The sequence below is a fragment of the Dendropsophus ebraccatus genome, chromosome 12 (assembly GCF_027789765.1).
Source record: "Dendropsophus ebraccatus isolate aDenEbr1 chromosome 12, aDenEbr1.pat, whole genome shotgun sequence".
Taxonomy (NCBI): Eukaryota; Metazoa; Chordata; class Amphibia; order Anura; family Hylidae; genus Dendropsophus; species Dendropsophus ebraccatus.
The window spans coordinates 42,383,095-42,410,051 of record NC_091465.1 but is presented as its reverse complement, the minus strand read 5'-3'; the positions used below and the strand labels follow the sequence as shown (position 1 = coordinate 42,410,051).

Sequence of the window (26,957 nt, the reverse complement as noted above, 5' to 3'; positions counted from 1 at the left end):
GACACCCCTGAGATAAGTTTGCAATAATCACAACTATGTATTGTGCTTCCTGGTTTTGCCTCTATTTGCATAACCAAGCTCCTGCAGGCGTTCCTTATAACTCTCTGCCAGGCTCTGACATCAGCTGAGAATTTTTTCAATTTAACTGCATTGCTCTGTTCCTGTTATTCATTCAAAAAATGTTTAGATAGATCAGGGCCGCCAAGCTGTGGCCCTCCAGCTGTTGCAAAACTACAATTCCCATCATGCCTGGCAAGTCTTTAGCTACAGCTGGAGATAATCTCCTGAGATAAAACTGCATATCAATATTCCGATTGTCAAAGGGGTCCGCTGTCAGGACTGATTGGTCAGAGTATGGTGATGCAACACCTAACTAGTTCTTTATAGCTGTAAACATTCTAAACTATTTCCCACTTCTAAATGTTATCATTTATGAACTATAGTATAGTACACAGAAAGGCTATATTCACAAAATGTTGAAATTTAGGGAACTGCTGACATTGGTGTCAGGGCTGGAGAGTCAGTAAGCCACAGCTCCGACTCCTGAATCAGACACCAGGGGAGTTATTTATCACAGTGGTGTAAAGTAGATCAACAGCTTCTTCCTAATATCCTACATGATCCTGGGGCGACTTGTGAGGGAATAAGGAAATATATAAAGCAGCTTCTCCTGTGTGTGCAGTGGATGCAGCCAGTCTCCAGCCTCAGAACTGGACTAGATGGAGCAGGTGGTCTTTTCTTGCTGACAATCTTATATGTTTCTAACTAAATATTCACCATATACAAAGAAACACTGCTAACAATGCCAGATACCTGTAATATAGAGGTCAGCTATGATATATAGGGGGCACACATAGTGATATAGAGGTCAGACATAGGCCCAGATTTATCAGCTCTCTGTCAGTGTCCATGCTCCTGAATCATCGCAGTCCCACAGGAACTAGCCGCTCAGCCAGTCAGTGTCTGCACTGATTGGCTTAGTGAGCATTTCTGAGTGGGGCTATGACGTCACAGGATCGGGAGCCCGATGGAGGACATGAGCCACGATGCTGCACTCCGGGGGGACAAGTAAATAGGACTTCTTTATTATAATTCCACCACCCCCTGCCCTCTGAATTTTTCACTGTTGGGCTATGTGCACACTGAGCAATTCTCGAGGAATTGTAGCTGAAAGTTTTCAGGCAGAATTCAAGCAGAATTTCAGCCCCCCATTGACTTCTATAGGATTCCTCTAGCAGATCTACAGCAGAAAATTCTGCTGGGAAATTCTGCAGTGTGAACAACAGAGCAGAAAACCCATTGAACACAATGGGACTTTGCTCTGTACATTTTTTTATGGGAAAAATTTCAAGCTGAATTCCTCGCCTTTTCCTCAGTGTGCACATATCCTTGCCCAGAACACCCTTTTAATTTCTACCTCTCTCCCCCTCAAGCACACAGCCTGCTGCGTGTTTTTTTTGTTTTAAGGGTAAATTCACACTGGCGGATCCGCCGGGATCTGCAATACACATATTATTATTATTATTATTATTAAGTGTATTGCGGATTAGCTGCGGATTTCGTGCGTGAGACTCCCGGCTTATCCGCCTGTGTGAATTTACCCTTAATAAGGGCCTTCGATTGATAGAACATAAAATATACTAATGACTAAATTCATATGAAAATTCAATTATAAAATTATGAAAAACTCTTCTTAAGCCTATATTCACACGAACGGACTCGCAGCGGCCAGCTGGTCCTGGCAGTTCCCACACACTATATACTTGCTGCGATCTGAACGACCGCAGCGAGTATGTAATTCTACCGCCCTTAACCCCTTCTGCTCCCGCCCGGCTCCCCTGCTGTAAGCATACATTACCTCTCCTCGCTGCACGGGTCTGACGTCCTGCTCTCCTGTCCGGCCAATCAGTGTGTTGCCCAGCCGCAGCCACTGATTGGCCGGACGGGAGAGCAGGACGCCGGACCCGTGCTGCGAGGAGAGGTAATGTATGCTTACAGCGGAGGAGCGGGCGGGAGCAGAAGGGGTTAAGGGCGGTAGAATTACATACGACCGCAGCGAGTATATAGTGTGTGGGAACTGCCAGGACCTGCCAGACTCGCAGCGAGAATCTCGCTGTAAGTCCGTTCGTGTGAATATACCCTAAGGGTGCGTTCACATATGCAGGATCCGCAGATTTGATGGTGCAGATTAGATGCTCTGTTCAGTTATTTAGATCACTGCGGACAGAAGTGAATGTTTCTAGTGACCTTCCGGAAGAGAGCATGTACTGCCTTGCATTTTAGGATCAGTCACTCTTAAATGTCAGAACTGAAAACTTTTCTCATGACATAAAGACAGAGACCACAATTCCATTGTTATCTTTATAATTCCGCTCCATACGCACACAACAACGAGAACGGACAATCGATTCATTACGCCATACATCGAAGCATAAGCTCTATAGATGTGAGATCTACGAAATGAGGTTTAAAGCTGTACAGACATCTTTTATAGACTATAGGGTACCCCCACTATCTGCAGCTTTTCTTGGCCCTAATTTTGCACCATACATATACTTTATTGTGTTATGGCTATATTACATATTGCTCTATGCTTCTTCTCTAAGCCGCATGCTGTTACCCATAATGCCCATGTCTTTCTGCTGATGACCTTAGCACAGAGGGTCATTTTCCAGCTTTGGTCCCTGGCTAGACCGAAGCTATCGAGCATACAATTCATTCAAGCATTACATATATATATATTTTTTTTTTCACACATTTCCAAGACTGTGCATATACTGCACAGCAAGTGGACTGTCAAAGAACAAATTTATCATATTATAAAATAAACTAGGAGTAACTGCAAGATGGCGTAGCTTGCGCTGGCAAGGAAGAAGTTAACTTGAAATCACTTCACAGCGGAGACACTATTAATGCTAGGCTTTAGAAACTTGCTCCAGTTTTTTTGCATGTTAATCTTCTCATGCCAGAGGTAGCCGCTACACGCCACTTAGCCTCACCAAATACCTATGCAGACCCTTGCAGACACCAGTCAGATTCAATGCTAAGCAAAAGGGAAAAAAAATACACAACAGGCCAGCCAGCTGTTACTTGTGGAGTGGTGTCCTGAACGTTAGCATCTACATATATACTACACATCACATCATTTCATCCCACTGAGGGCATCACAGTCGCTGTACACTGGATTTCTCAAGGATTTACAGAGTCTACTCCGTGATTGTAGCCTTCTTGCTGCTTCCACTTGTAGGATCCATATATCATTCTGCACCTCAGACGCTACTGGGGACATAAGTGTCCAATAATATGGGAGACAATAACAGGGAAGAGCAGGAAAAGTTAGGTTTCGGCAGATGTGTACGAGTTCTGTGTATATACACTGAGCATGTAGATATACAGCTGAGGCAATAGTAGTGAGCGAAGGGGGGCAGCCAATGATGTAACACTGACGACAGGATGAAGAGGAATGTGGGGGATCAGGCCAGAGTGACTTGTTTTTCCTCTGGGGTCTCCTCCAGGAGTTGCATAATCAGTTCATGAAGAGGCCTACAGACCTTGGCGTAACCAGCAGCCGTGAGATGGAGGAAATCAAACATGTCATGTCGAGATATAGCGCCGTCTGAGTGGACAAATCCAAAATCTACATCCAGGAGCTGAACTCCAGGAAGACGTGGAAGCCATGAGCGCAGCAGCTGGTTCACCCGGGTGTTCTTCTCACGTAGTGGGTTAGGCTTCTCACCACGGGGTAATAATCCCTGAAGAAGAATATTTACATATATCAAAACCACGTGTGAATATTGCTGAGAAAACGTTCCACAAAAAGTGAGATTTTACTGTTATTATTCAAATAAACCGTATTTGGACTATGAGACTTTTTTTTTTTTTTTTTAATAGCAACAAAGCATTATGCTAAAAAGAGCATATGACATCCAGTTTCTTACAACAACAGTAGGATCCCAGGAATAATGATATCAGATGTATGTGTGGGTATGCAATAATTTCATGGACAGTGTATTAACCCTTTGAGGACCAGGCCCAAAATGACCCAGTGGACCGCGCAAATTTTGATCTTAGTGCTTTCGTTTTTCCCTCCTCCCCTTCTAAGAGCTCTAGCACTCTCAGTTTTCTATCTACAAGCCATGTAAGTGCTTGTTTTTTTCAGGAATAGTTGTACTGTGTAATGGCGTCATTCATTTTACCATAACATGTATGATGGAATTCCAAATATATTATTTAAGAAGATATAAATAGGTGAAATCGTAAATAAGAATGCAATATGGTAACGTTTGGGGGGTTACTGTGTCTACGTAATGCACTATATGGTAACAGCGACATGACACTATTATTCTATAGGTTAGCCTGAACACAACCATATGCAGGTTACACAGATTCTCAGATTCACAGATTTTCAGATGTTATATATGTATTTTTTTATGAAATCCTTTTTTTTGGCAATTAAATATTAATAAAATGGGCCTATTGTGACGCTTATAACGGTTTTATTTTTTCACCTACGGGGCTGTATGGGGTGTCATTTTTTCCGCCATGATCTCTAGTTTTTATTAATACCATATTTGTGAAGATCGGACGTTTTGATCACTTTTTATTGATTTTTTTAACATATAATGTAACATAAAATCGGTAATCTGCGCACTTTTTCCCCTCTTTTCGTGTACGCCGTTTACCGGTCGCAATGACGCTTGTTATATTTTAATAGATCGGACAATTACGCACGCTACGGTATATTATATGTTTATCGATTTATTCATTTTTATATGTTTTATTTATATAATGGGAAAGGGGGGTGATTTAGACTTTTATTGGGGGAGGGGTTTTGGGGTAGTGTAATAGTGTTTTGAACTTTTTTTTTTTTACACTTTTGAAGTCCCTTTGGGGGACTTGTACATACATTACTTTGATTGCTACACTGATGAATGCTATGCCACAGGCACAGCATTGATCAGTGTTATCGGCGATCTGCTCATTGAGCCTGCCTGTGCAGGCTCAGTGTAGCAGATCGCCGATCGGACCGCACGGAGGCAGGTGAGAGACCTCCGGCAGTCCGTTTTACCGATCGGGACCCCCACAGTCACACTGCGGGGGTCCCGATCGGTAAGTGACAGGGGACTCCCCCTGTCACTTACACTTAAACGCCGCGGTCGCGGCGTTTAAGGGGTTAACGACACGCGGCAGCGCGATCGCTGCAGCGTGTCATTACCGGTGAGGTCCTGGCTGCTGTTTGCAGTCGGCCCCCACCTGCTATGAAGTGCGCTCCGCTCCGGAGCGCGCTTCATAGCGGGAAAAACACCCAGGACGTAAGGTTACGTCATGGGTCGTCTGGGGACAGACTTCCATGACGTAACCCTACGTCGAGGGTCGTCTAAGGGTTAAAGGGCTTATCCAGTGCTACAAAAACATGACCACTTTCTTCCAGAGACAGCACCACTCTTGTCTCCAGTTTGGGTGGGAGTTTTGCCTCTCAGTTCTATTGAAGTAAATGGAGCTTAATTGCAAACCGCACCTGGACTGGAGACAAGAGTTGCGCTGTCTCTGGAAGAAAGTGGCCATGTTTTTGAAGCACTGGATAACCCATTTAAAAACAAAAATACAATTCCCAAAATCTTAAAAGTAAAGTACAGGGCAGGCATTACATAGCAATAGATAGATAGACTCCCTACACCGTTCATAGAATCCAACTCCTGCGGCGAGGAGCAAAACAGGGGGAGAAGGGCTCACCCTGCATGCTTCTTCACCCTTGTTCTAGTGATCTGTGAGGGTCACAGCACACAAAACAATCAAGATGATATTTTTTCACAAAAATGCTTTTAAAGCAAAACATGATTGGCGCCCATACTACACAGAGAACGGTCCAAAAGCTAATTGTCACGTTTCACTCAGTAACGGCTAGACCTGCAGTTACACGTCACCACCACTACACAGTAAATGGCACTGCTTCTGGCTCTGTTCACTGTGTAATGCAGGCACTGAACAGCTGATTAGCCTGTTATGCCCAGTAAACCCCTTTAAGGGTAGCTTCACACATACCGTATTGCAGCAGATTTGATGGTGCTGATTTGATCTGAATAACTGAACACAGCATAAAATCTGCTGCTGATCCTGTACGTGTGAATGCACTCTAAGGCTAGTTTCTCACAAGTGTAATAAAGGTAAGCCTGCCGCCACAATAGGATTTTATCATAGGATTTATGATACTGTCAGTTTAGGTGGTTACATGCGTGGTCAGGATGGGATAGGCCAAAATACAGACTCATGAATGCCCTCATATTATGTTTGGGTTAAACAGACCTTACTTGGATAGCCAAGTGTAGTAAAGCACTTACCAGTGGAGAAGTAGTATAAAGCATTTTCTCCCCTATTTTCAGACACCTAATAATCCTAAAAATATAGTGACGGTAACACATTCTCAGGTACCCCACAACACTCCTGTGATGGATATATGAACATACCAGCCTGGCATCCAGGAAAGAAAACAATATTGGTGCCAGGACATTAACTGCTGTGTGTAGGAACATGTAGGTGACCCCTTATTTTTTCCAGGTGACCTCTACATACCATGACAATTATTTTCGCCTGCGGTTGAAGTGTGTTGATGAGTTTTATGATAGCTTCTATTCCACCTGCAACTTCGTCAGCTGAGTTTTCATGATTATTAGTGCCAATCCACAAGACAATAACCTGTTGAGTAAAAGATAAAAAGAAAATATTTTTTTTCTTTAATTTACCGCATCAAAACCACTGACCCGTATATAGCATGCCTGTTATTTCAAGGGATTTTTATAAACCTGCATTGTTTTGCAAGAAGTTAGGACTCTCCCTGCTTTTGATAACTCCCCTTCATGGTGCACAGCTATTTCTCATAGTTGCCTGTCCAGCACATACTTGCTATATATGACATCATGCTGGTGAAAGAGCACTGAACAGGATGACCACGTGCTTCACTTATCCCAGGACTGCTTTTTCTGTATTCCTCTCTTCTGTATATAGCACATGGCCAGCCCTACTCCCACATTCTGTCTTTTGGTCTGGAAAGACTTGGTCTGTCTTTTAGAGTGCATTCACACGTACCGTATCAACTGCAAAATCCGCTGCAGATACCTTCCCTGTCATTTTCAATGAGAGGACACACTGGCAGGGGGATTGTCATCCTGCTGCGAGTATGTAAAGGCCACCCCCCCTTAACCCCTCCGCCGCTCAGAACTTTACCTAATCCACGCTCCCGTTTCACAAAGGTCCCGCTTAGCCAATCAGTGCACGGCCCCGCCCCTGTCACTGATTAGCTAAGCGGGACCTCCAGGAGCTGGGAGCCTCAGGTGCAGCCGGAGCGTGGATTAGGTAAAGTATGTTCCAGGTGGCGGCCTTTACATACTCGCAGTGGGATGACAATCCCACTGTGAGTATGTAATCTCATTAAAAATGACAGGGAAGGTATCCACAGTGCATTTTGCAGTGAAATTGCAGCGTGAAATCCTCTGCGTATAGGATACATGTGAACGCACCCTTAGTAGAGATAGAAATCCAACAGTAAACAGCAGATTGCAGAGAAGGGAGACACCTAGTGGCCAAGGCTTTAGAGCTGTTTTTCCAGTGTAAGGGTGCTTCACACAAGACGGATCGCAGCGGAAATGTCACTGCGAGTTTTGCAGTGAGAACCGCTACAATCCAAGGTCCTGGCAGTTACTTGTGAATTCATACTCCCGGCGGATCTTTCAGACCGCTTCAAGTATGTAAATCACCCGCCTCCTTAACAGCTGGCCGACGTATACATATAGTTGGGAATGACTCAGGGGAGGAATTTATCACTTATTTCACCAAAAAGGCTGTGTAAGAGTCATTTTTTTTCCTGCACAAAACACAAGACATGTCACAGTGTTTAGTAGACTCCGATTTATGTAATCTTCTAAATAACCTGTAATAAGGTGTGGTTTACAGAGGACACTGCTCAGATGTCCAAATGTGCTCATAATAGTTATAGCGACCAGAGACAATTTTTTAGCACTCGTTCCACCAGCCAAGCATTCTTCATACATGGCATTACTGCTTTTCTCCTCTGCCCTACGCTAGGCTGTATATTCGCTGACAGGGAGTGGGTTATAGGACAACTCCTGCACTAAGGGGGGCAAACACAGTTTCTATACTCACCCTCACTCCTGGGTCCATCGCTGTCCGAATCTCCTGCTGATCGCGGGTCTCTGGAGCTCCAGTCAGTGTCTTCTCTTCAGCACCTCCTTGATCTTTGGCCGGCAGCATCACATAACTGACAGCTTGCTCAGCCAATCAGAGCTATGCAAGCTGTGAATCATCTGCTGATGTCTCACATGGGGCTGGAGAGCGTCAGATGACTGACAGCTTGCTCAGCCAATCGGTAAGGGGGGGGGGCGATAAAAGCACATACCAAAGTCATATAAATTTGTAATGTGCTTTAATTGCCTGAAGAAAAAAAAAACACTGGAGTTGTCCTTTATTCTCACACGCCAAAAGTCCCCACAGTAGAGGTTTGCTTCTATCTGCTTTGGATATGTCCTCCGACAATACTTTTTGCCTAGTCTGTCCAAAAGTTCACTTTTGCTAATCCCATTTTTTTTTTTTTTTTTTTTTTTTTTAAGATATTACGCTTCCATTGCCCATCATGAATGATATATCCGTGCCATACTGCCATGGCATTATACCAGCAGACAGCACAGCTTATTTTCTGCAACAAATGTCAGGGCAGGGATTCTTTTTTTTTTTTTTTTTTTATTCTATTTTCTTACTTTAGGTTTGATATTCTCTAGTTCTCCATTTCGAAGCCTCCAGAGGACATGGCGCGTTGTGTCTCCCCCAATACCAAAATTAAGTGCATGAAGTGGAGAGAACAGTTCCCTCCAAATCTGCAAAAAGAAAAAAAAAATATTAAAAAAGATGCTAGATCAAAACCAAGCAGCAAAATATCCTAGAGCTTTGTAAATCTATCATTGAATAACCCGTCAAGTCAGCAATAAACGGTGTCATATGATGTTAGTTTCCAAATATTAACCCTATCAGACTGCCATTAACAGGTTCCTCCAGCTGTCAAAGTTGCACGGCTCCCTCCCTCCTCTCCACTGATATATGATGTTGGTGGGGTGAGGGGTCTGGTGTGCAGAATTTTCGGTGCCTGACCTTATTGTTTTAAGGCTGTCTGCATGCCAGCAACCCCCTCCCTCCCTATATAGGAAGCATACATGGAGAAAATATTGGGGGTGGTGTATGGCCACTTTTAGGTTTGCTAGTGTTACACCTAATAGGCTAAAATAAATGGTAGACCCCCAGCTGACATAGCAACACGATGGTATCCAGAAACTAAAAAAGGCAGAAAGAGCCCTAGAATGCGTGGGAAATATACAGCAAGTCCTCAATGCCCCCTTACTGGTCTATGGAGGACTCGTAATGAGACAGCTCAGCCTCAGCCAGGGTCCAGATCGTATACTTTCCACAATGCTGGTCACTAGAGATGAGAGAAACGGGTTCGGGTTCGAGTCCATCCGAACCCGAACTTTCGGCATTTGATTAGTGGGGACTGCTGAACTTGGATAAAGCTCTAAGGTTGTCTGGAAAACATGGACACAGCCAATGACTATATCCATGTTTTCCACATAACCTTAGGGCTTTATTCAAGTTCAGCAGCCACCGCTTATCAAATGCCGAACGTTCGGGTTCGGATGGACTCTAGCATGCTCCAGGTTCGCTCATCTTTACTGGTCACACTCTATTGCTATATATGTCATGTTGGAAAATAAAATGAATGAATGAAACAGGATTTCTCTCAGTCTGCCCCCTCCAGAGGGGCACGCTTTCATTTATAAATCATAACTAAAAGCCAGGGCCAAACCAATGCAAGGCCAAGGACAGCTAAGTTCTACGTTGAGAAACTCAATGCCTCAGTGTGATAAGGTCTCGGCAAACTGCCCTTGAGAATTTGTAGAATCTTCTCATCCCCAGTGCATGTCACTGTTGACACTAACATCCTCCATACCTTTTCTTCACAGACTTGTTGGATTCATATTCCCAAGTACAGGAACAAAGTAAAGCTCCTTAAAGGGGTACTCCAGAGAAAACTGCTGTATGTCCTGGTTGTGATTGGTCTGGGGGCTTGCTCCGGATCTGGGCATGTGCTTACACACACAGATGTGGCAGCAGGGAGCACCATCTAGGGCTGGAAACAACTACATGGCTTTCTCCAGAATTATGTATGGTTCCTGGCTGCTGTGGATTTCCCTAAAAGCAGTCCCCAATTTGTGGCTCTCCAGCTGTTGCAAAATTACAATTCCCTGTCAGGGCATGATGGGAGCTGTAGTTTTTCAACACAGGTTGAGGGAACACTGGCCTAAAACTTACACCAAGTGCAACCAGACCATACATAAAAGAGACCCTTACCTCATATTGCTGCAGTAGCTGAACCATGGAATCGCCAACAAACAAAACATCCGGCTCCTTGTCCTTGCAGTCTAAGACAAACCTGTTGTGCTGTAGGAGTCAAGAGGAGGAGCAATTTTTATTTTCACCACATCTTACCCCGCACCTCTGTCCCCCTGATAATCTGGTCCCGATGTGCTGCTAGACATAGACACGGGACCTTTGTTAGGCTCTCTACTGCCATGGAAAACCACCAGCACCTTGCAATGGCATACCATAGGCAGCAGTGGGCTTACATACTGAGCCCCATCTCTCTTTAAAACCGATTTAATGCTTGTCCGTCATCTGTCTGTTGAAAAACTGCAATTCCCATCATGTCTGGACAGACAAAGCTTTAGCAGTCCAGGCATGAAGGGAGTTGTAGTGTAGCAACAGCTGGAGGGCTGAATATTCCCCATCCCTGTTGAATATAACTGGTGATCACTTGCAGCTCTCGTACCTGAGACAACCAGCGGCCATCACCCTGTATATCCTCAGCAGCATGAGGGACAGCAGCAGAGTTGGTGTCCCCCTGACTCATTGTAGAAAATCGGACTGTAAAGGAAAGACAGTAGATTATATATCAGTTCTGGTTACAGCACTTTCCCGCCTTGCTTTTGCCTGTGTACTTTGGCAACCTGTCAAATAGGTGTATATATAAACATGCTCCTCGTACTCCTGAACAATTGAGTTTAAAGGGCTAAATGTAGTCTACTAGCGACTATGTGCGGCTTATTTCCTTGCACAAAGTAAACACAAACTAGACAGTCTACAAGATTTATCACAGTGGCTCAGGCACATTGTTAGACTGTCTAGTCTAAGGCCTAAATGTGGAAGGCCTGTAATGGAGTTGTGCTCCTTGATCATCTTGTCTAGTCCTGTCTGTATGCTTCCAGGGCTACTCAGCATCATTGTTGTTAGGTGTATGGACGCAGACCCACAGGCACTCTGCGATGCACCATATTCTCCCATACAAGCCATGCTTCCTGGGATATTTATGTCATAGATGTCACAGTATATACAGTTCTGTAGCAGCTGTAATCTGGCGGTGTACAAGTGTCTTGGAGTAGTTACCAGCTGCGTCCGTGCTCTAGCGATGTCTGCACTGCTACAATGAGAACATGAAAAGATGAGGACACGGTCGCTGCCGGCTCAGCCTGTGCCCCAGGTGTCATTACAACATAGATGGAGGCAGATGACACCTATGGTAATAGTGGCGTGTGTCTACAATTACTACCTGTCCGCCCCATTACCCAGGCTTCTGCGAGCAGCTGACTCCCGCCATGCCTCACTCATGTCTGACTGTGCTTCAGGTTACAAGAAGTCGCTATGCACAGTAATAGAAATAAAGCTGTCAGTGGCAGACGACAGCCTACATCTCAGGAATACACAGGACTCCCACCTCATAACAATAGCTACAGCTGTGGCCAGTCAGGCATGATGGGAGTTGTAGTTTAGCAACAGTTAGAGGGCTGGAGTTTGGCACCCTTACTCCAGAAAGTTTTTTTTTTTTTTTTACATCTGTATTATGGCCTGATGACCCAGACTGACAGCTGTGGGTTCAGGTCATCACATGGTCAGTCCTGGGCTACAGACCTGTATCGTGCCTGAGTGACACCAGCCTGGAGCACAGTGAGGATGAAGCCATGCTGCCCTCAGAGACAGCCTCAAAGAGATTATCAGGAGCAAAAAAAACTGCCTTCTTATCAAAACAGCGCCACACCTGTGCTGAGGTGGGGTGTGGTACTACAACTTAGTTTCTATCACTTCAATGGAACGGAGCTGAAATACTGCACACAATCTGTGGAGAAGAGTGGTGCTGTAACTGGAAGAAAGTAGCTTTTTTAAGGACAGTCCCTTTAATCCTCAGGAGCCCCCATCTTCATGCCACCCTCCCATCTTCCTACACGGAAAGCCACATCTCATACTAGTGTTAGGAAGCCGTGAAGCAGACGAGAGCCGACATTTTACAGGGGCAACAAAAAATCCAGCATGCAAGGGATAATGGGGCCATTTTTACTACACTGTGACATTACACGCACAGATGCTGGGACCGACGACATCACACGCACAGATGCTGGGACCGACGACATCACACGCACAGATGCTGGGACCGACGACATCACACGCACAGATGCTGGGACCGACGACATCACACGCACAGATGCTGGGACCGACGACATCACACGCACAGATGCTGGGACCGACGACATCACACGCACAGATGCTGGGACCGACGACATCACACGCACAGATGCTGGGACCGACGACATCACACGCACAGATGCTGGGACCGACGACATCACACGCACAGATGCTGGGACCGACGACATCACACGCACAGATGCTGGGACCGACGACATCACACGCACAGATGCTGGGACCGACGACATCACACGCACAGATGCTGGGACCGACGACATCACACGCACAGATGCTGGGACCGACGACATCACACGCACAGATGCTGGGACCGACGACATCACACGCACAGATGCTGGGACCGACGACATCACACGCACAGATGCTGGGACCGACGACATCACACGCACAGATGCTGGGACCGACGACATCACACGCACAGATGCTGGGACCGACGACATCACACGCACAGATGCTGGGACCGACGACATCACACGCACAGATGCTGGGACCGACGACATCACACGCACAGATGCTGGGACCGACGACATCACACGCACAGATGCTGGGACCGATGACATCACACACAAATGCTGAGACCGATGACATCACACACAGATGCTGGGACCGATGACATCACACACAGATGCTGGGACCGATGACATCACACACAGATGCTGAGACCGATGACATCACACACAGATGCTGGGACCGATGACATCACACACAGATGCTGGGACCAATGACATCACACACAGATGCTGAGACCAATGACATCACACACAGATGCTGGGACCAATGACATCACACACAGATGCTGGGACCGATGACATCACACAGATGCTGAGACCAATGACATCACACACAGATGCTGAGACCGATGACATCACACACAGATGCTGAGACCAATGACATCACACACAGATGCTGAGACCGATGACATCACACACAGATGCTGAGACCGATGACATCACACACAGATGCTGAGACCGATGACATCACACACAGATGCTGAGACCAATGACATCACACACAGATGCTGAGACCGATGACATCACACACAGATGCTGAGACCAATGACATCACACACAGATGCTGAGACCGATGACATCACACAGATGCTGGGAGAGCTGGCTGGGTCCAGGGCTATCTCCACACACTGCTATGGCTGCAGCCACACAGCAATAGTCCTCCCGCTGATCGCTCCTCCTGTGTGTACAGAGCCCAGTGATAGAAGGATCCATGAGGCGTCCAGCCTGTACAGGAGGGAACCAGGGCTCCTCCACCCATACACCACACACAATGGGAGCCAGCCCTCCCCTCCCGCGCTCACACCACACCACTATATACCTATATACACAGCTCATCCAGAAGAGCTGACAATGCTTACTCTGATGACGTCACTCACTCGGTTCTCCGGTAACTCCACCCCTTCCGGTCTGAGGGTTCCCCGGTTCGACTCCTGCTGGCGCTCCGGCCACTCTCTACGTCACTTCCGTCTGCTCTGGCCAGGAATGGCTGGACCAATGACAGATCTCGGAAGTGACGTATTAGACAGTGCCCCCTGCGCCGCTCAATGAGATGAATGATGTAAGAGAAGCAAAGAGGCGTGGCGTCTGTGTGGGCGGGGCTACTACGGAAAAAGAGTTATTAAAACATGGTTATGTGCTGTATGTAGTGTGTAGTACATCACGTGTGTGACCCTTTTACAGCTAGTGCATGCCGGGAGCGCGCATGCGCGTGACCTCACCACAGTAATAGTGTGGGGGAAATCGTGTATTTTTCTGGCGCTAAAAAAAGTAGCATTTTGGACCGTTTTATGACAACTATAGCATAGTTTATAGTCTATAGCATATTGACTGATAAATTCCCTTTGTATAGTACCAGCGGAGTGTGTGCTTTGTGTATATAGTATATGTGGTGTCTTGTGTAAATTGTGCTGTGTACGAACATCAGTAGTAAATGTGTTTGGTTACTTTTCACAAACGTTGTTGGACTATTTACTTACAGAATTGCTGCTGCTTAGTGGAAAATTGGAATTTTCTCTCACCAGCCCTTATATAGTCCCCCAGTGTGCTCCCCCAGTTGTATATAACCCCTCTGTGCGTTCCCCCAGTAGTATATAGCCCTCCTGTGCGCTCCCTCAGTAGTGTATGGACCCCCTGTGTGCTCGCCCAGTAGTATATAGACCCCTGTGCAGCTCCCCCAGTAGTATATAGCCCCCTGTGGGCTCCATCAGTAGTATATAGCCCCCCTGTGCACTCTCTCAGGAGTATATAGCCCCCCTGTTCACTCCCCCAGTAGTATATAGCACCCCTGTGCGCTTCCCAGTAGTGTAAAGACCCCTGTGTGCTCCCCCAGTAGTATATAGACCCCTGTGCGCTCCCCTAGTAGTATATAGCCCCTCTGTGCGCTCCCCTAGTAGTATATAGCCCCCCTGTGCGCTCCCCCAGTAGTATATAGCCCCCCTGTGCACTCCCCCAGTAGTATATAGCACCCCTGTGCACTCCCCCAGTAGTATAAAGACCCCTGTGCACTCCCCCAGTAGTATATAGACCCCTGTGCGCTCCCCCAGTAGTATATAGCCCCTCTGTGCACTCCCGCAGTAGTATATCACCCCTCTGTGCACTCCCCCAGTAGTATATCGCCCCCATGCGTTCCCCCAGTAGTATATAGCCCCCTGAACACTCCCCCAGTAGTATATAGCCCCCTGCGCTCCCTCAGTAGTATATAGCCCCCCTGTGCACTCCCCAGTAGTATATAGCCCCTCTGTGCGCTCCCCCAGTACTATATAGACCTCCTGTGTGCTCCCCCAGTAGTATTTAGACCCCCTGTGTGCTCCCCCTCCCATATAGCCCCCCTGTGCACCCCCCTAGTAGTGTATAGACCCCTGCTTTGTTCACTCAGGTAGTATAGCACCCCTATGCTCCCCCATATAACATAAAAAAACAAACACTTATACTCACCTGGGTCCGGGTGTCTTCTCTTCTCTTCCTCTTTTGTGGCCGCACTCCCCTTGTCCTGGCGTAGGCGCTCCAATGACCTCACTCAAGCGCCCGCATCAGAATCAGGCCTCTTGTGACTGCTATGGCCACAAGAGTGGCTGACAGGGAGGGAGCCAATGGCTCCCTCTCTGTTAGTGCTGCTGCGCAGTAACTATGAGCGCTTGTTACAAGCGCTCATAGGTACTGTGCAGAGCGCAGCAGGGGTCTGGAGAGCTGGCCTCCGCAGTCCGCCAGTTGAGAGCCCCTAATGTATAGGATGTGGAGTATGTGTGTCTTGTGGATAGTACATGTGATGTATGCGTGCATTGTGTATAGTATATGTGGTGCATGCGTGCATTATGTATAGGATGTTGTGTATGTGTGTCTTGTGAATAGTCACATGTCACCAGCAAACCAGACAAGAGAGACACCATATGGGTGTTTTTTGAAAGTCAGAGTTTGAGAACTAGCCTGCAGTGGATTCTACAATTTTGGGACCCTCTTCTTCCTTGGAGATGGTAAAGAATCATGTAAGCCAAAATTGGCTACTGCCATGATGGAAGTAAATGACCATACCTAAAGAGGTGTTCCCTCCAATAACACTCATAACCTATCCAACCCCAATGATATACCCCCTACCTATTGGAATGGAGCCATTGACTGATATTTGTGCTGCTTCTTTATTCATCTCTATGGGCCCAATGAAGATAGTTGAGTACTTCAATTGGTTATCTTTACTAGAATAGTAGAGTAGAATGAAGCAGAAGCACTCATGTCCAAGGCGGAGACCTGTAAGTATTTTGTAAAGACCCTAAACAAACATATCCCAACATATTTCCCTAATCTGATTAAATTAGGTTCATCAGGGGAAACCTCTAATAAAAAGAAGCTAATCTGGCTCTTAGCGCTCTGGATATATAATGTCATCAATGATAACTGGCTGTTATTAACAGGTGACAGCCACTAGAAAGAAGCAGGGATAGTGGTCATTTTTGTAGTAGTATTATATGTGGAACAGCTTCTCATGTTATAAACACTCATTCAGTGAATGGTATAGAGCACACTAATGCATTATCTCTGTGGAAATTGATGGCATGGATGTATGGCCTTTTTTGAACATTAGTGACTATAATTCATTGCTTACTTGCTATAAAGTTTTCAGGTATCTATACCATATCTTTTGATTTTCCATATGATTATAGAGGCCATACTTATTTGTGACACTCTACTATTGCCTATACTAAAAATACAAAAATAAATCACAACTAGTGATGAGCGAGTACTAAAATCGGGTGCTCGTTACTCGAGATGAGTATTTCCCGATACTCGAGTGCTCTTTTCGAGTAACGAACCCCATTGAAGTCAATGGGAGACTCGTGCTTTTTTGCAGGAGACTCAAGTTCGGTAGAGGGAAGGTCATGTGAAAACCTGTCAACCTCAAAAATTGATGGAAACACAACGGAAATGGACAGGAAACAGCAGGGGCAGCATGTATGCATGCCTCTGAGGCTGCCTATTGGCACCAATATGCCTAATTCTGTGCAACAGCCTGGTTAAAACAGAGGTAGGCATATGGACCACCCAAAAACTCCCAAATGACACCGCGTGGCAGTGAGAACACAGGCAGGGAACCATTAAAACAGAGGTACTGTAACATATCATGAACCAGCCAAAAATTTCAGCCTGACACTGCATGGCGGTGAGGACAGAGTGAACAAGGTAGAAGCGGTAGCCAGTCAGCCTTCCAAAAATTATACCAGACCTAGCATGGCAGTGAGCACACAGAGAACCATTAAAAGTGAGTGAGGAAGCTAGTTAGCCTCCCAAAAATTAGGCCAGACACTGCATGGCATTGAGCACACAGAGAACCATTAAAAGTCAGTGAGGAAGCAAATGAGCCCACCCAGAAATTGGAGTGAGTCCAGGGGCTGGGATATTTAGTGGACATGAACCCGGGTGCTGACAGCTAACTGGCTAGGCCAGCTATCAGTCGCCATCAAGTGTACACCTGATGCCTCTTAACCGGGGGTGGTGAGGCCACGGCTAGATAAAAAAATAAAATAAAACAGCTGGCTGGTTGGCGGGGCACTGCATGGCATTGAGCACACAGAGAACCATTAAAATTAAGTGAGGAAGCAAGTGAGCCCACCCAAAAATTGGAGTGATTCCAGGGGCTGGGATATTTAGTGGACATGAACCCGGGTGCTTACAGCTAACTGGCTAGGCCAGCTGTCAGTCACCATCAAGGGTACACCTGTTGCCTCTCGACCGGGGGTGGTGAGGCCCCAGCCACGGCTAGACCACAAAAAAAATAAAATAAAACAGCTGGCTGGTGCGATCGGCGGGCCCCCGGAAACCAGTCCCGCTCCTCCGCAGACGTAGTGTGACGTCAGAGCATGGCAGTGAGGACACAGAGAACCATTAGAAGTGAGTGAGGAAGCAATTGAGCCTCCCAATAATTAGGCCAGACCCTGCATGGCGAAAGAAGACTTTGCAGTTGGCTGAGAATTGAAGGAAGAGGAGGAGAGGAGATACCAAGAATCTTCATGTTGAGCTGCTTTCCCCGGGTGGACAGTTGAATTCAGGTTAAATCCAGGCTTTGTTCATTTTCATAAACGTCAGCCTGTCAGTGCTGTCAGTTGACAGGCGGGTGCGCTTATCAGTGATGATGGCACCAGCTGCACTGAAGACCCGCTCTGACAACACGCTAGCGGCAGGGCAGGCCAGCACCTCCAAGGCGTAAAGCGCCAGTTTGGGCCACGTTCCCAGCTTTAAAACCCAGTAGTAGGAAGCAGAGTGATCGGTAAGGACGTTGGTATGGTCAGCAAGGAACTCCCTCACCATCTTCCTAAAGGCTTCCCCCCTACTTTGTCTAGACTGGGGACGGTAGACATAGTCTTGCTAGGGTACCATGAAATTGTCAAAGGCCTTGGAGAGTGTTCCCCTGCCCCTTGACAAGCTGCCTGCTCCACCGCTCCTCTCCCCCGCTCTTTGGCCCACAGAACTATGTCTAGTGGTGTCAGATGGGAAGTACTTTTTCAGCTTCTGTACCAGAGCCTGGTAAATCCTGCCTTCAAAAAGGCTACAACATCCAAGGAAGGTAGACGGTACCGGTGAAAGGCCTGGTCAATCCTGCCTTCAAAAAGGCTACTGTTAGGACTCGAGTCATGCGCTCAGCTCGGCGTCCATAGCAGTTAGACTGCTTTTCATGTTTTTACTCTGCTCTGCTATTCCTGGTTATAGCAGAGTCCAGTGTTGCACTCACCCAGCAGATCAGCACTAGGTGTTTGTGATCAGAGTGATTGTGACTGACATCTGACTGTCCCAGTTAGCTGTCAGTATCTGGGCTGGGCTGGGCCTTGTAGTCCTATAAGTACCTACACTTGCCTCATGTTTCTTGCCTGTGAAAGTGCCTAGCTCACCCTAGTGTTACTTGATCTAGCATTTCCCTGTATTAATTTTCTGGTAACCTGACTTTTGCTATTGACAATTTGACTACCCCTTTGGACACAATTTTGTACTTTGCTGCTCGGCTGGTTTTGACCCAGATTTCTGACTTCCCTTCATTGTGTTGTGTATTGTCTTGTTTCGTTTTGTGTTTTCACTTTAGTGAGATCAGGGACTGCCGTCCAGTTGTCCGTTTGCTATATTAGAGCATCTGAGGCAAATAGGTAGGGGCAGGGGGGCGGGTGCCAGCTTCAGGGCTCACCTGTCCTTGTGTTTCCCTGTCCCTAGCCTAACAGCTACAACAACATCCAAGGAAGGATAGAAGCTACTGGTGAAAGGCCTGGTCAATCCTGCCTTTAAAACGGCTACATCGAAAAAAGGTAGAAGGTAATGGTGAAAGGATGGCAGAGGACACCCCTCGTCCTCAACCCCTACCCCTAAATCCCATGGTTTATTGTATGGGAAAAAGATAGCAGGGGGAGTTAGATCAGCAGGTAGAAGGGAAGGAGAGATAAAAAGACTATTGCTTGATGTAGGAGTTGGGGGTTTGGAGCAGAGTTTGAGTATTAGGGAAGCAAAAGTGATAGCAAAGTTGAACATTTTTGGAGAGCAGAGGAGTATATGGAATGCAGTTACCTTCAGTTTAATTTTAATTAATGGAAACTTTGACTGATCAGCAATGACTAGGGATGGTCCAAACCCGCCGAGGTGCGGATTCGGCTGAACCCGAACGCTCGACATCGGATTACCGCTGTCTGCCCGCTCCGTGCAGTGGGCGGATACAGCGGGAGGACCACCTAGAAAACTGGGATACAGCCTATGGCTATGGCTGTATCCCAGTTTTCCAGGCGTTCCTCCCGCTGGATCTGCCCGCAGCACGGAGCAGGCAGACAGCGGTAATCATTGCGGATGGTTCGGGTTCGTACGAACTCTGTACGAACTTGGTTCAGACCATCCCTAGCAATGACCATGGTCAGGAATGACCAGAGCAGTTCACTATATAGTTAGTTAACTAGCTAAAAAGTACTGCCAGGCATGAAACATGGAGTGGGTGGGGAAGAGATTGAAAAGGGCAGGGGTAACTGATAGAGAGAAGATTGAAAAACAAACAGTTTGGGTTCACTGCTTAGAAAAGAGGGCAATAAAAGTCAATGCTGAGAAGAGTCGAGCCAGATATCATACCATGAAATTTAAACAATGCAATGGATAATGGGGGTAGGCGTGGATAGATGGAGTCAATTCATACCATGAAATTTAAACAATGCAATGGATAATGGGGGTAGGAGTGGATAGATGGAGCCGATTCATACCATTAAATTTAAACAATGCAGTGGTTCACCTTGTCTAACCATTGGGCGTGGGAAGGAGGGAGAGTGCTCAGCCATTGTAGCGCTATCAATAATTTGGCCGCTGCCACTTAAAATGCCAATAGGTTTTTATGGTGACAGTGACATTTTAATTTTTTATTATTATTATTATTATTATTATTATTATTATTATTATTGCGTTGTACTAATGGTGCAAAAAGCATGTTTTCCATAGACCTTTATTGAAAAGTTGCTGGCTGTCTCTTCATCAGCATGCATACTTTTGAATGTAGTGCAAGTTGCATTGCTTTCATGCTGAATGAGACGGCACTGTAGGTGAAAGCATGCAGACTACAGATAAGAAATTATGCAACTTTGGGAAGTTGCCCAGTGTGTCCACATATAACAGTGATGCTAACGTAGGACTTTTGAAGTGATATTTTGAAGGTGGCCAACAGTTATAAAGGTATTTTGGGCACATATTTATTTTATGTGTTGCAGGGGTGGTATTAAATAAATGCATGTGCCTTCCTGGGTTCCCTACAGCTCCTTCTGTTACATTTTCTATCCTCTGCTCACTGTTCTGCTTCCTACATTCAAAATAGACTTGTTCTGCAGTGACATCTCTCTCAGCCAATCACTGACTGATTCGGGACACCAGTGTGGCCAATGATTGGCTGAGCAGGCTGTTACTGCTGAGATGAGAGATGAGTCTGTCTAGATATAGAAATGGTGGTGGTTGTAGGGGAGATGAAATCTGGGAAGAGGGAGGTGGAAACCAAGGAGGGAAAACTAACTTTTTGTTATGCTGATGAGCGGATTGCAGAGATAATGAAGCCCTTCGTTTCCTTATTACTGTAAATTCGCTCATCTCTACTGATCACATGACAAAGTCAAAACAGCCAATTTAGACAAAATTTAAGGGCCTAGAAAATCAATAACCAAAACTGTAAATGCATGAACACAGCTTAAAGCCTAGCATGATGAAGCTTTTGTCTGTTGTTTCTTTATATAACTAGAGCATTATTGGAAGGTAGGGACCCTATTACACAGAGCAATATGCTGCTGAATCGGCCGATTATTGCTCCGTGTAATAGAGACAATGATCCGCCAATGAAACAGCTGATCGTTTCTTTAGGTCCAGATCTAAAGCCACTGACCGTGCATCGCTACGTGTAATAGCGATGTGCGGCCAACGTCTGTTTGAAGAAACAATACATACATAACCTGACCATGTTCCCGGTCTTCTCTTGTGCTCTGCACATGTCCCGGCACTGCACGCTGCAGCTTCAGAGCAGCCTGTCAGCTCAGACCGGGAAGCATGCAGAACCCAGGAGAAAACCAGGAATGTGGACAAGTAATGTATGAGCTGTTTGGGCAACAGTTGCACGGACATCACTAACGATGTCCGTGCAGCCCTTGCTAAACAAGTATGGGGCCTTGCAGATCTAGCAGATCGGCATTCGTTTACAATATTGATCAGGCCTTCATCAGCCAGTGTAATAGTACTCTAAGGCTGGGTTCACACTGCATTTTAACTGACAATTTCCCTTTAAGCCCTGTATACAATGTATCATAGTATTTCACATTCCTTCAAGGCTGGGTTCACACTGCCTTTTTGCTGTCCATTTAAGGTGGTCAGTGATCTGTGATATAAGAAATAGATTTTACTGTCAGAAGTCTAGAAATAAAATGTACAAAATAACGAGTACATAATAGTAAGTGGACACTTTATAAAGAAAAAAACAAAAATAAAAAACATTGCAATGTAGGCGTGATACATGATCTGTCTTTTGGTAAAAGGAGGAATATAATAGATGAGCTATGAGCAGTAAGATCATATGTAATGCAGTCAGTATGGATTTTATATGTGGTAACTGCAGTGAAATAAAATCTTGCACTTACGTCTCCTCTTCATAAAGGTCGATCAGCTCTCTATTCTTCTTTCTTGCTTTCTTAAAGGGGAACTATCAGCAGGTTAGACGAAGCTAACCTGCTGATAGCTCCCTAGTGGGCACAAGGAGCTGAGGATGAAGGCATGTCTGTTACCTTCATCCTTGGCATCAATCCCGTGCTGTTTATTCTGAAAACCTCTGCCCGGTAAGCTGCTAGGATTACTGGAGGCATAGCTATCAATCCAGATCACAGTGCAGGGGCAGGGTTATAGGGTCAGCCCCTTCTAATGATCATCAATGGAGGTGGTCAGCCGAGGGCGGGCCAGATCAGTGCTCGGAAGGTGGTAGCCATGCCTCCAGTTCTCCTAATGGCTTACCGAGCAGACGATTTCAGAATAAACAGCATGGGAATGGCGCTGAGGAGGAAAGTAAGAGACATACCTTCATCCTCAGCGCCCGATGCACAATAGGGAGCTGCCAGCAGGTTAGATTTTTCTAACCTGATGATAGTTCTCCTTTAAAAGTAAATGTTATATTCCCATGAATTTGCTCTGTGAGCGCTGTAATGGCATTTTTTTTTTATGTTTATTTTTCCGTTTTTAAATTTTTACAGTAACAAAAAACAACATGTAATGTACAGAGTCCTTATACAGGGTATGGCATACATATGATACATTTAGTAACCATAGGCTAAATGTTGGCTAAACTCCTGTTTATGTCAGGGGGGCATAAATATTCAGTATCCCTTAGAGTGAACGAATGGAGAGAAGCGAATAAGTTACTTCCTGTTTATCCTACAATAAGGAAGCACATGGGGGGGATAACTGTATGTATGAATACGCAGCCTTTATATAATCTGGACTCCCGACTTTGGATTAACTAAAACCATTCAACTAAAACCATTCAAGAGAAGGAAGCCATCTTTACAACAAAAGGAGTGTATGTAATGGCATTTTAACAGGGTATAGCTATAGGCTCACACCCTGGCTATGGTGCCTAAGGGGGCCCAGAGGTATCCCAATACACAGAAAGACACAGGTGTTATAAGCACATGGTATTTAGGGCCCCGTAAGGCTGCGTACACACGGAGCAAAAGTGGCAGAATTGTCGCCAGCCTCCCTGTCTTAACCCATAGCTGCACCAGGACATTACTGAACGTCCTCGTGCCGCTATGGGAGTTCAGAGGGGGGTCGTGCGGTGACCCCCCTCTGAACTTCCGCGATCCCGGGTGCCGCATGTAGCCCGGGATCGCGGCTATTAACAGGCACGGTCCGATCGCTGTGCCCACTAATTAAGTACGTAGAAGCAGCTGTCAAAGTTGATAGCTGCTTCTAAATACTTGCTCATCTCAATACCTGGTGGGGGGATCGCCCCCCCGCGGTGCGATTGCGGGGGGGGGGGGGGGGGCGATCCCCGCATCCATCCCGGGCCGGGGTCTGCGCCGTAATGGCGCTGATCCGGGCTCGGCATTCTATTGCTTTTGGCTGCAGCAGCCAAAAGCAATAGAACACCAATCTCATGGATTCATGCAGTAGAACTATACTACATGGATCTCTATGAGAGATCAGAGTGCATATACTAGAAGTCCCCCAGGGGGGCTTCTAGTATATGTGTAAAGTAAAAGAAAAATGTATTTTTAATAACACAAAATCCCCTCCCCTAATAAAAGTCTGAATCACCCCCCTTTCCCCATTTTATAAATAAAAATAAATAAATAAACAAACATGTTTGCTATCGCCACGTGCGCAATCGCCCGAACTATTAATTAATCACATTCCTGATCTCACACGGTAAATGGCGTAAGCGCAAAAAAATTTTGTTGTATATAAAGTCGTATATGCACAATCAAGGTACCGATAGAAAGATCACATCATGGCGCAAAAAATTACACCTTACACAGCCCCATAGACCAAAGGATAAAAGCGCTATAAGCCTGGGAATGGAGCGATTTTAAGGAACATATATTTTCTTTAAAAGGTTTTAATTTTTTACAAGCCATCAAATAAAAGTTATACATGTTACATATTATTGTAATCGTAACAACTTAAGGAACATATATAACAAGTCAGTTTTACCCTAGGTAAAAACAACCCCCCCCCCCCCCACCCAAATTAAAAAAAAAAAAAAAAAAACATTTTTTTTTTTTCAATTTCACCACGCATATAATTTTTTTCTGGTTTCCCGGCACATTTTAGGCAAAAATTACATCTGCCATAGCAAAGTAAAATTAGTTGCGCAAAAAATAAGGGCTCATTTGGGTCTCTAGGTGGAAAAATGCAGGCACTATGGCCTTATGTACACAAGGAGAAAAAAACGAAAGCGCAAAAATGAAAACTGGCTGTGTCCCCTAAGGGTTAATGACAGTCCATGGGAGGCTTGCGCGCCTCTTCTCTCCGTGCTGAATAATGAACATTTAACTGTCAACACCGGAGCGCAGCTCTGGTGCTAACAGTTGCGGTGGGTCCCCGGCTATCACTGACAGCCGTGACTCACCGTGGATGACACAGACACAGCTTCTGTGCCTGTGCCATCCTGCATCATAAATTAAAGGACAACTCCCGCGGGACCCCAAAAAAAAAAAAAAACACAGACACACACAGACACCATACTCACCATCTCTCCGGTGACGATCGCCACTCGATTCGCCCGCCGTCCGCCTCTCCGTCGCCGCCGTCTGCCATCCAGCGATGTCTCCGACTTCCGGGTCCAGGGGATGGAAAAGGCTGCCAGTGCGCTTGCGCACCGGCAGCCTTTTCATTGGCTGGAGCGCATCACATGGCTTTCAGCAAGCTCAGCCAATCAGGGCTGAGCAAGCTGGAAGCCATGTGATGCGCTCCAGCCAATGAAAAGGCTGCTGGTGCGCATGTGCACCAGCAGCCTTTTCATCCCCATTCACTTTGCATGAAGACGCTGAGGAGGAAGAAGACCCGGACCGCCCCCAGCTCTGACGTCGTCGTCACCAGATGCCGCCCCGGAGAAGAGGACCGTGACGATCGTAATAGGTAATGTATACATTCTTTAACTTCCGGGGTGGGGGGTCGGGGGTCCGAAAGTGGGGGAAGGGGGCCAGGCCGGGTATTTAACCACATTACAAAGTTATATAACTTTGTAATGTGTGTTAAATGAGCAAAAAAACATTTTTGTGGGAGTTGTCCTTTAACGTCACTGCAGCATGGGCCATAGGATGCAGCAACATTATTAACTGTACAGTGACGGGAGGGGGTTAAAGAAATAAATAAATCATGTTTGTTCCCTCATATAAATTCCCTATTTTTCATGTAGACTAATGCTTATTTATGCATAATTTTTTACCTAATTGTGCTTTTTATTAGCACTGTTCTGAGATATATATATATATATATATATATATATATATATATATATATATATATATATATATACATTATTGATTGAGTCAAAGCATAATTGCTTAGTGGACAGTTTTCTGGATTCATATCCTTCCTATAGGATATGTGGTAAAGAATATCCTGCACTCACAGTAACTGATCCCGCAACCATGTGGCTACAGCCTAAGGTGACAATGAAGATAAATGCAGCTGAGGTCTATTTTTTAATGCTAATGCATCCTGAGGCCCACATTACACATTACACATTTCAGTGTATCTTTTGAATTTGTATTTATATATATTTTTTTACATTTTTACATTAAACGGAAGCAATAAGGGTTACATAGTCCCTCTTATGTCACCAATGGCTCCGTTAGGAACTGAACAAGCCCTGTCCCAGCAAAGTTACATATTGTTAGGCTGCTGCATGTAATGCTAGCGATTCTGAGCCTCCCCTGATGTCTCTTCCAATTCATATTAGCAGTACAATATACATTACATTGGCAGGAAGATGTCTGTGTCTCTGCTATACTGTGCCACAGCTGGAGCACTACTGACACCTTCCCAAAGTCTATAGTCTATACTAATGTATTAGACTAGACATCAGGGGAGGCTCAGTACCAATAGTGCAGGGGCGGATTAACTTTACCATAGGCCCTGGGCTGTTCACCAAGCCTGCCCCCCCCACCCCACTGTAACTATGGCAACACTAGCCTGACGTTCATAGTACAGGATAGATAATGTCATGATGTCCTGATTTGTGCAAAATTGCCATAAAATAACGGTGATTTTTGCAAATCATGGCAGAACTCTAGCCAGGAGACAGTACACCACTGAAAGTATAAGTCTTTTTGGGTGGTCATGGGCCCCCCAGGAGCTCAGGGCCCCGGGCTGCCGCCCGAAACGCCCTTATTAAAATCTACTACTGCAATAGTGCTGTATGCAGCACTATATCTAACTGCTGGGACAGGGCATGAGCAGCCCTGCAGCTCCCAACACACTCACTGGTGGCAGGTGGCATTGTTTTGTTTCTAGTAACAGTGTGGTCCTTCATTCTGATGGGAAGAAACTGCTTCCATATAGGATATAAGATCGGCTGCAAAACTACAATCCCCTGGCTGTCCAGGCATGATGGGAATTGTCATTTTTGAACAGCTGGAGGGCCACAGGTAACTATGTAGTTTACAAACTTTATAAATGGGAGAAGCATTACCAGTATTTGACACTAGAGGTCAGCGTAATCGTAGTACAGTGTTACCTTGGTTTAAGAGTAACTTGGTTTAAGAGCGTTTTGGTTTAAAGAGTCACTGTCGTATTTTTTTTTTTTGCAGAAATCAATAGTCCAGGCGATTTTAAGAAACTTTGTAATTGGGTTTATTAGCCAAATCTGCCATTATCTGCATGTAA

General features: G+C 45.7%; 1 protein-coding gene across 3 annotated transcripts; it reads right to left on the bottom strand.

Moving 5' to 3' along the window:
- Positions 1–2,353: 2,353 nt before the first annotated feature.
- On the bottom strand, positions 2,354–14,106 carry PAFAH1B2 (platelet activating factor acetylhydrolase 1b catalytic subunit 2). 3 transcript variants are annotated; one of them, XM_069947097.1, is made up of 6 exons: positions 13,961–14,103; positions 10,889–10,983; positions 10,411–10,500; positions 8,769–8,885; positions 6,571–6,693; positions 2,354–3,752 (listed from the first exon to the last, which is right to left on the bottom strand). In XM_069947097.1, the coding sequence occupies exons 2-6, from the start codon at positions 10,967–10,969 to the stop codon at positions 3,474–3,476; spliced, it is 690 nt and encodes a 229-aa protein (XP_069803198.1). In that variant the 5' UTR covers positions 10,970–10,983; positions 13,961–14,103; the 3' UTR covers positions 2,354–3,473. The 3 variants fall into 3 exon arrangements, with proteins under 3 accessions (XP_069803198.1, XP_069803197.1, XP_069803199.1); XM_069947096.1 differs by having other exon boundaries at positions 13,979–14,102; XM_069947098.1 differs by lacking the exon at positions 8,769–8,885 and having other exon boundaries at positions 13,979–14,106.
- Positions 14,107–26,957: the final 12,851 nt, after the last annotated feature.

Coding starts and splice junctions, on each gene's coding strand:
- PAFAH1B2 (XM_069947097.1), bottom strand. CDS start 10,969: ATGAGTCAGGGGGACACCAACTCTGCTGCTGTCCCTCATGCTGCTGAG. Junction 8,886..10,410: donor AGCTACTGCAGCAATATGAG/GTAAGGGTCTCT, acceptor TTCTTTTTGCAG/ATTTGGAGGGAACTGTTCTC. Junction 3,753..6,570: donor AGGCGAAAATAATTGTCATG/GTATGTAGAGGT, acceptor ATTCTTCTTCAG/GGATTATTACCCCGTGGTGA.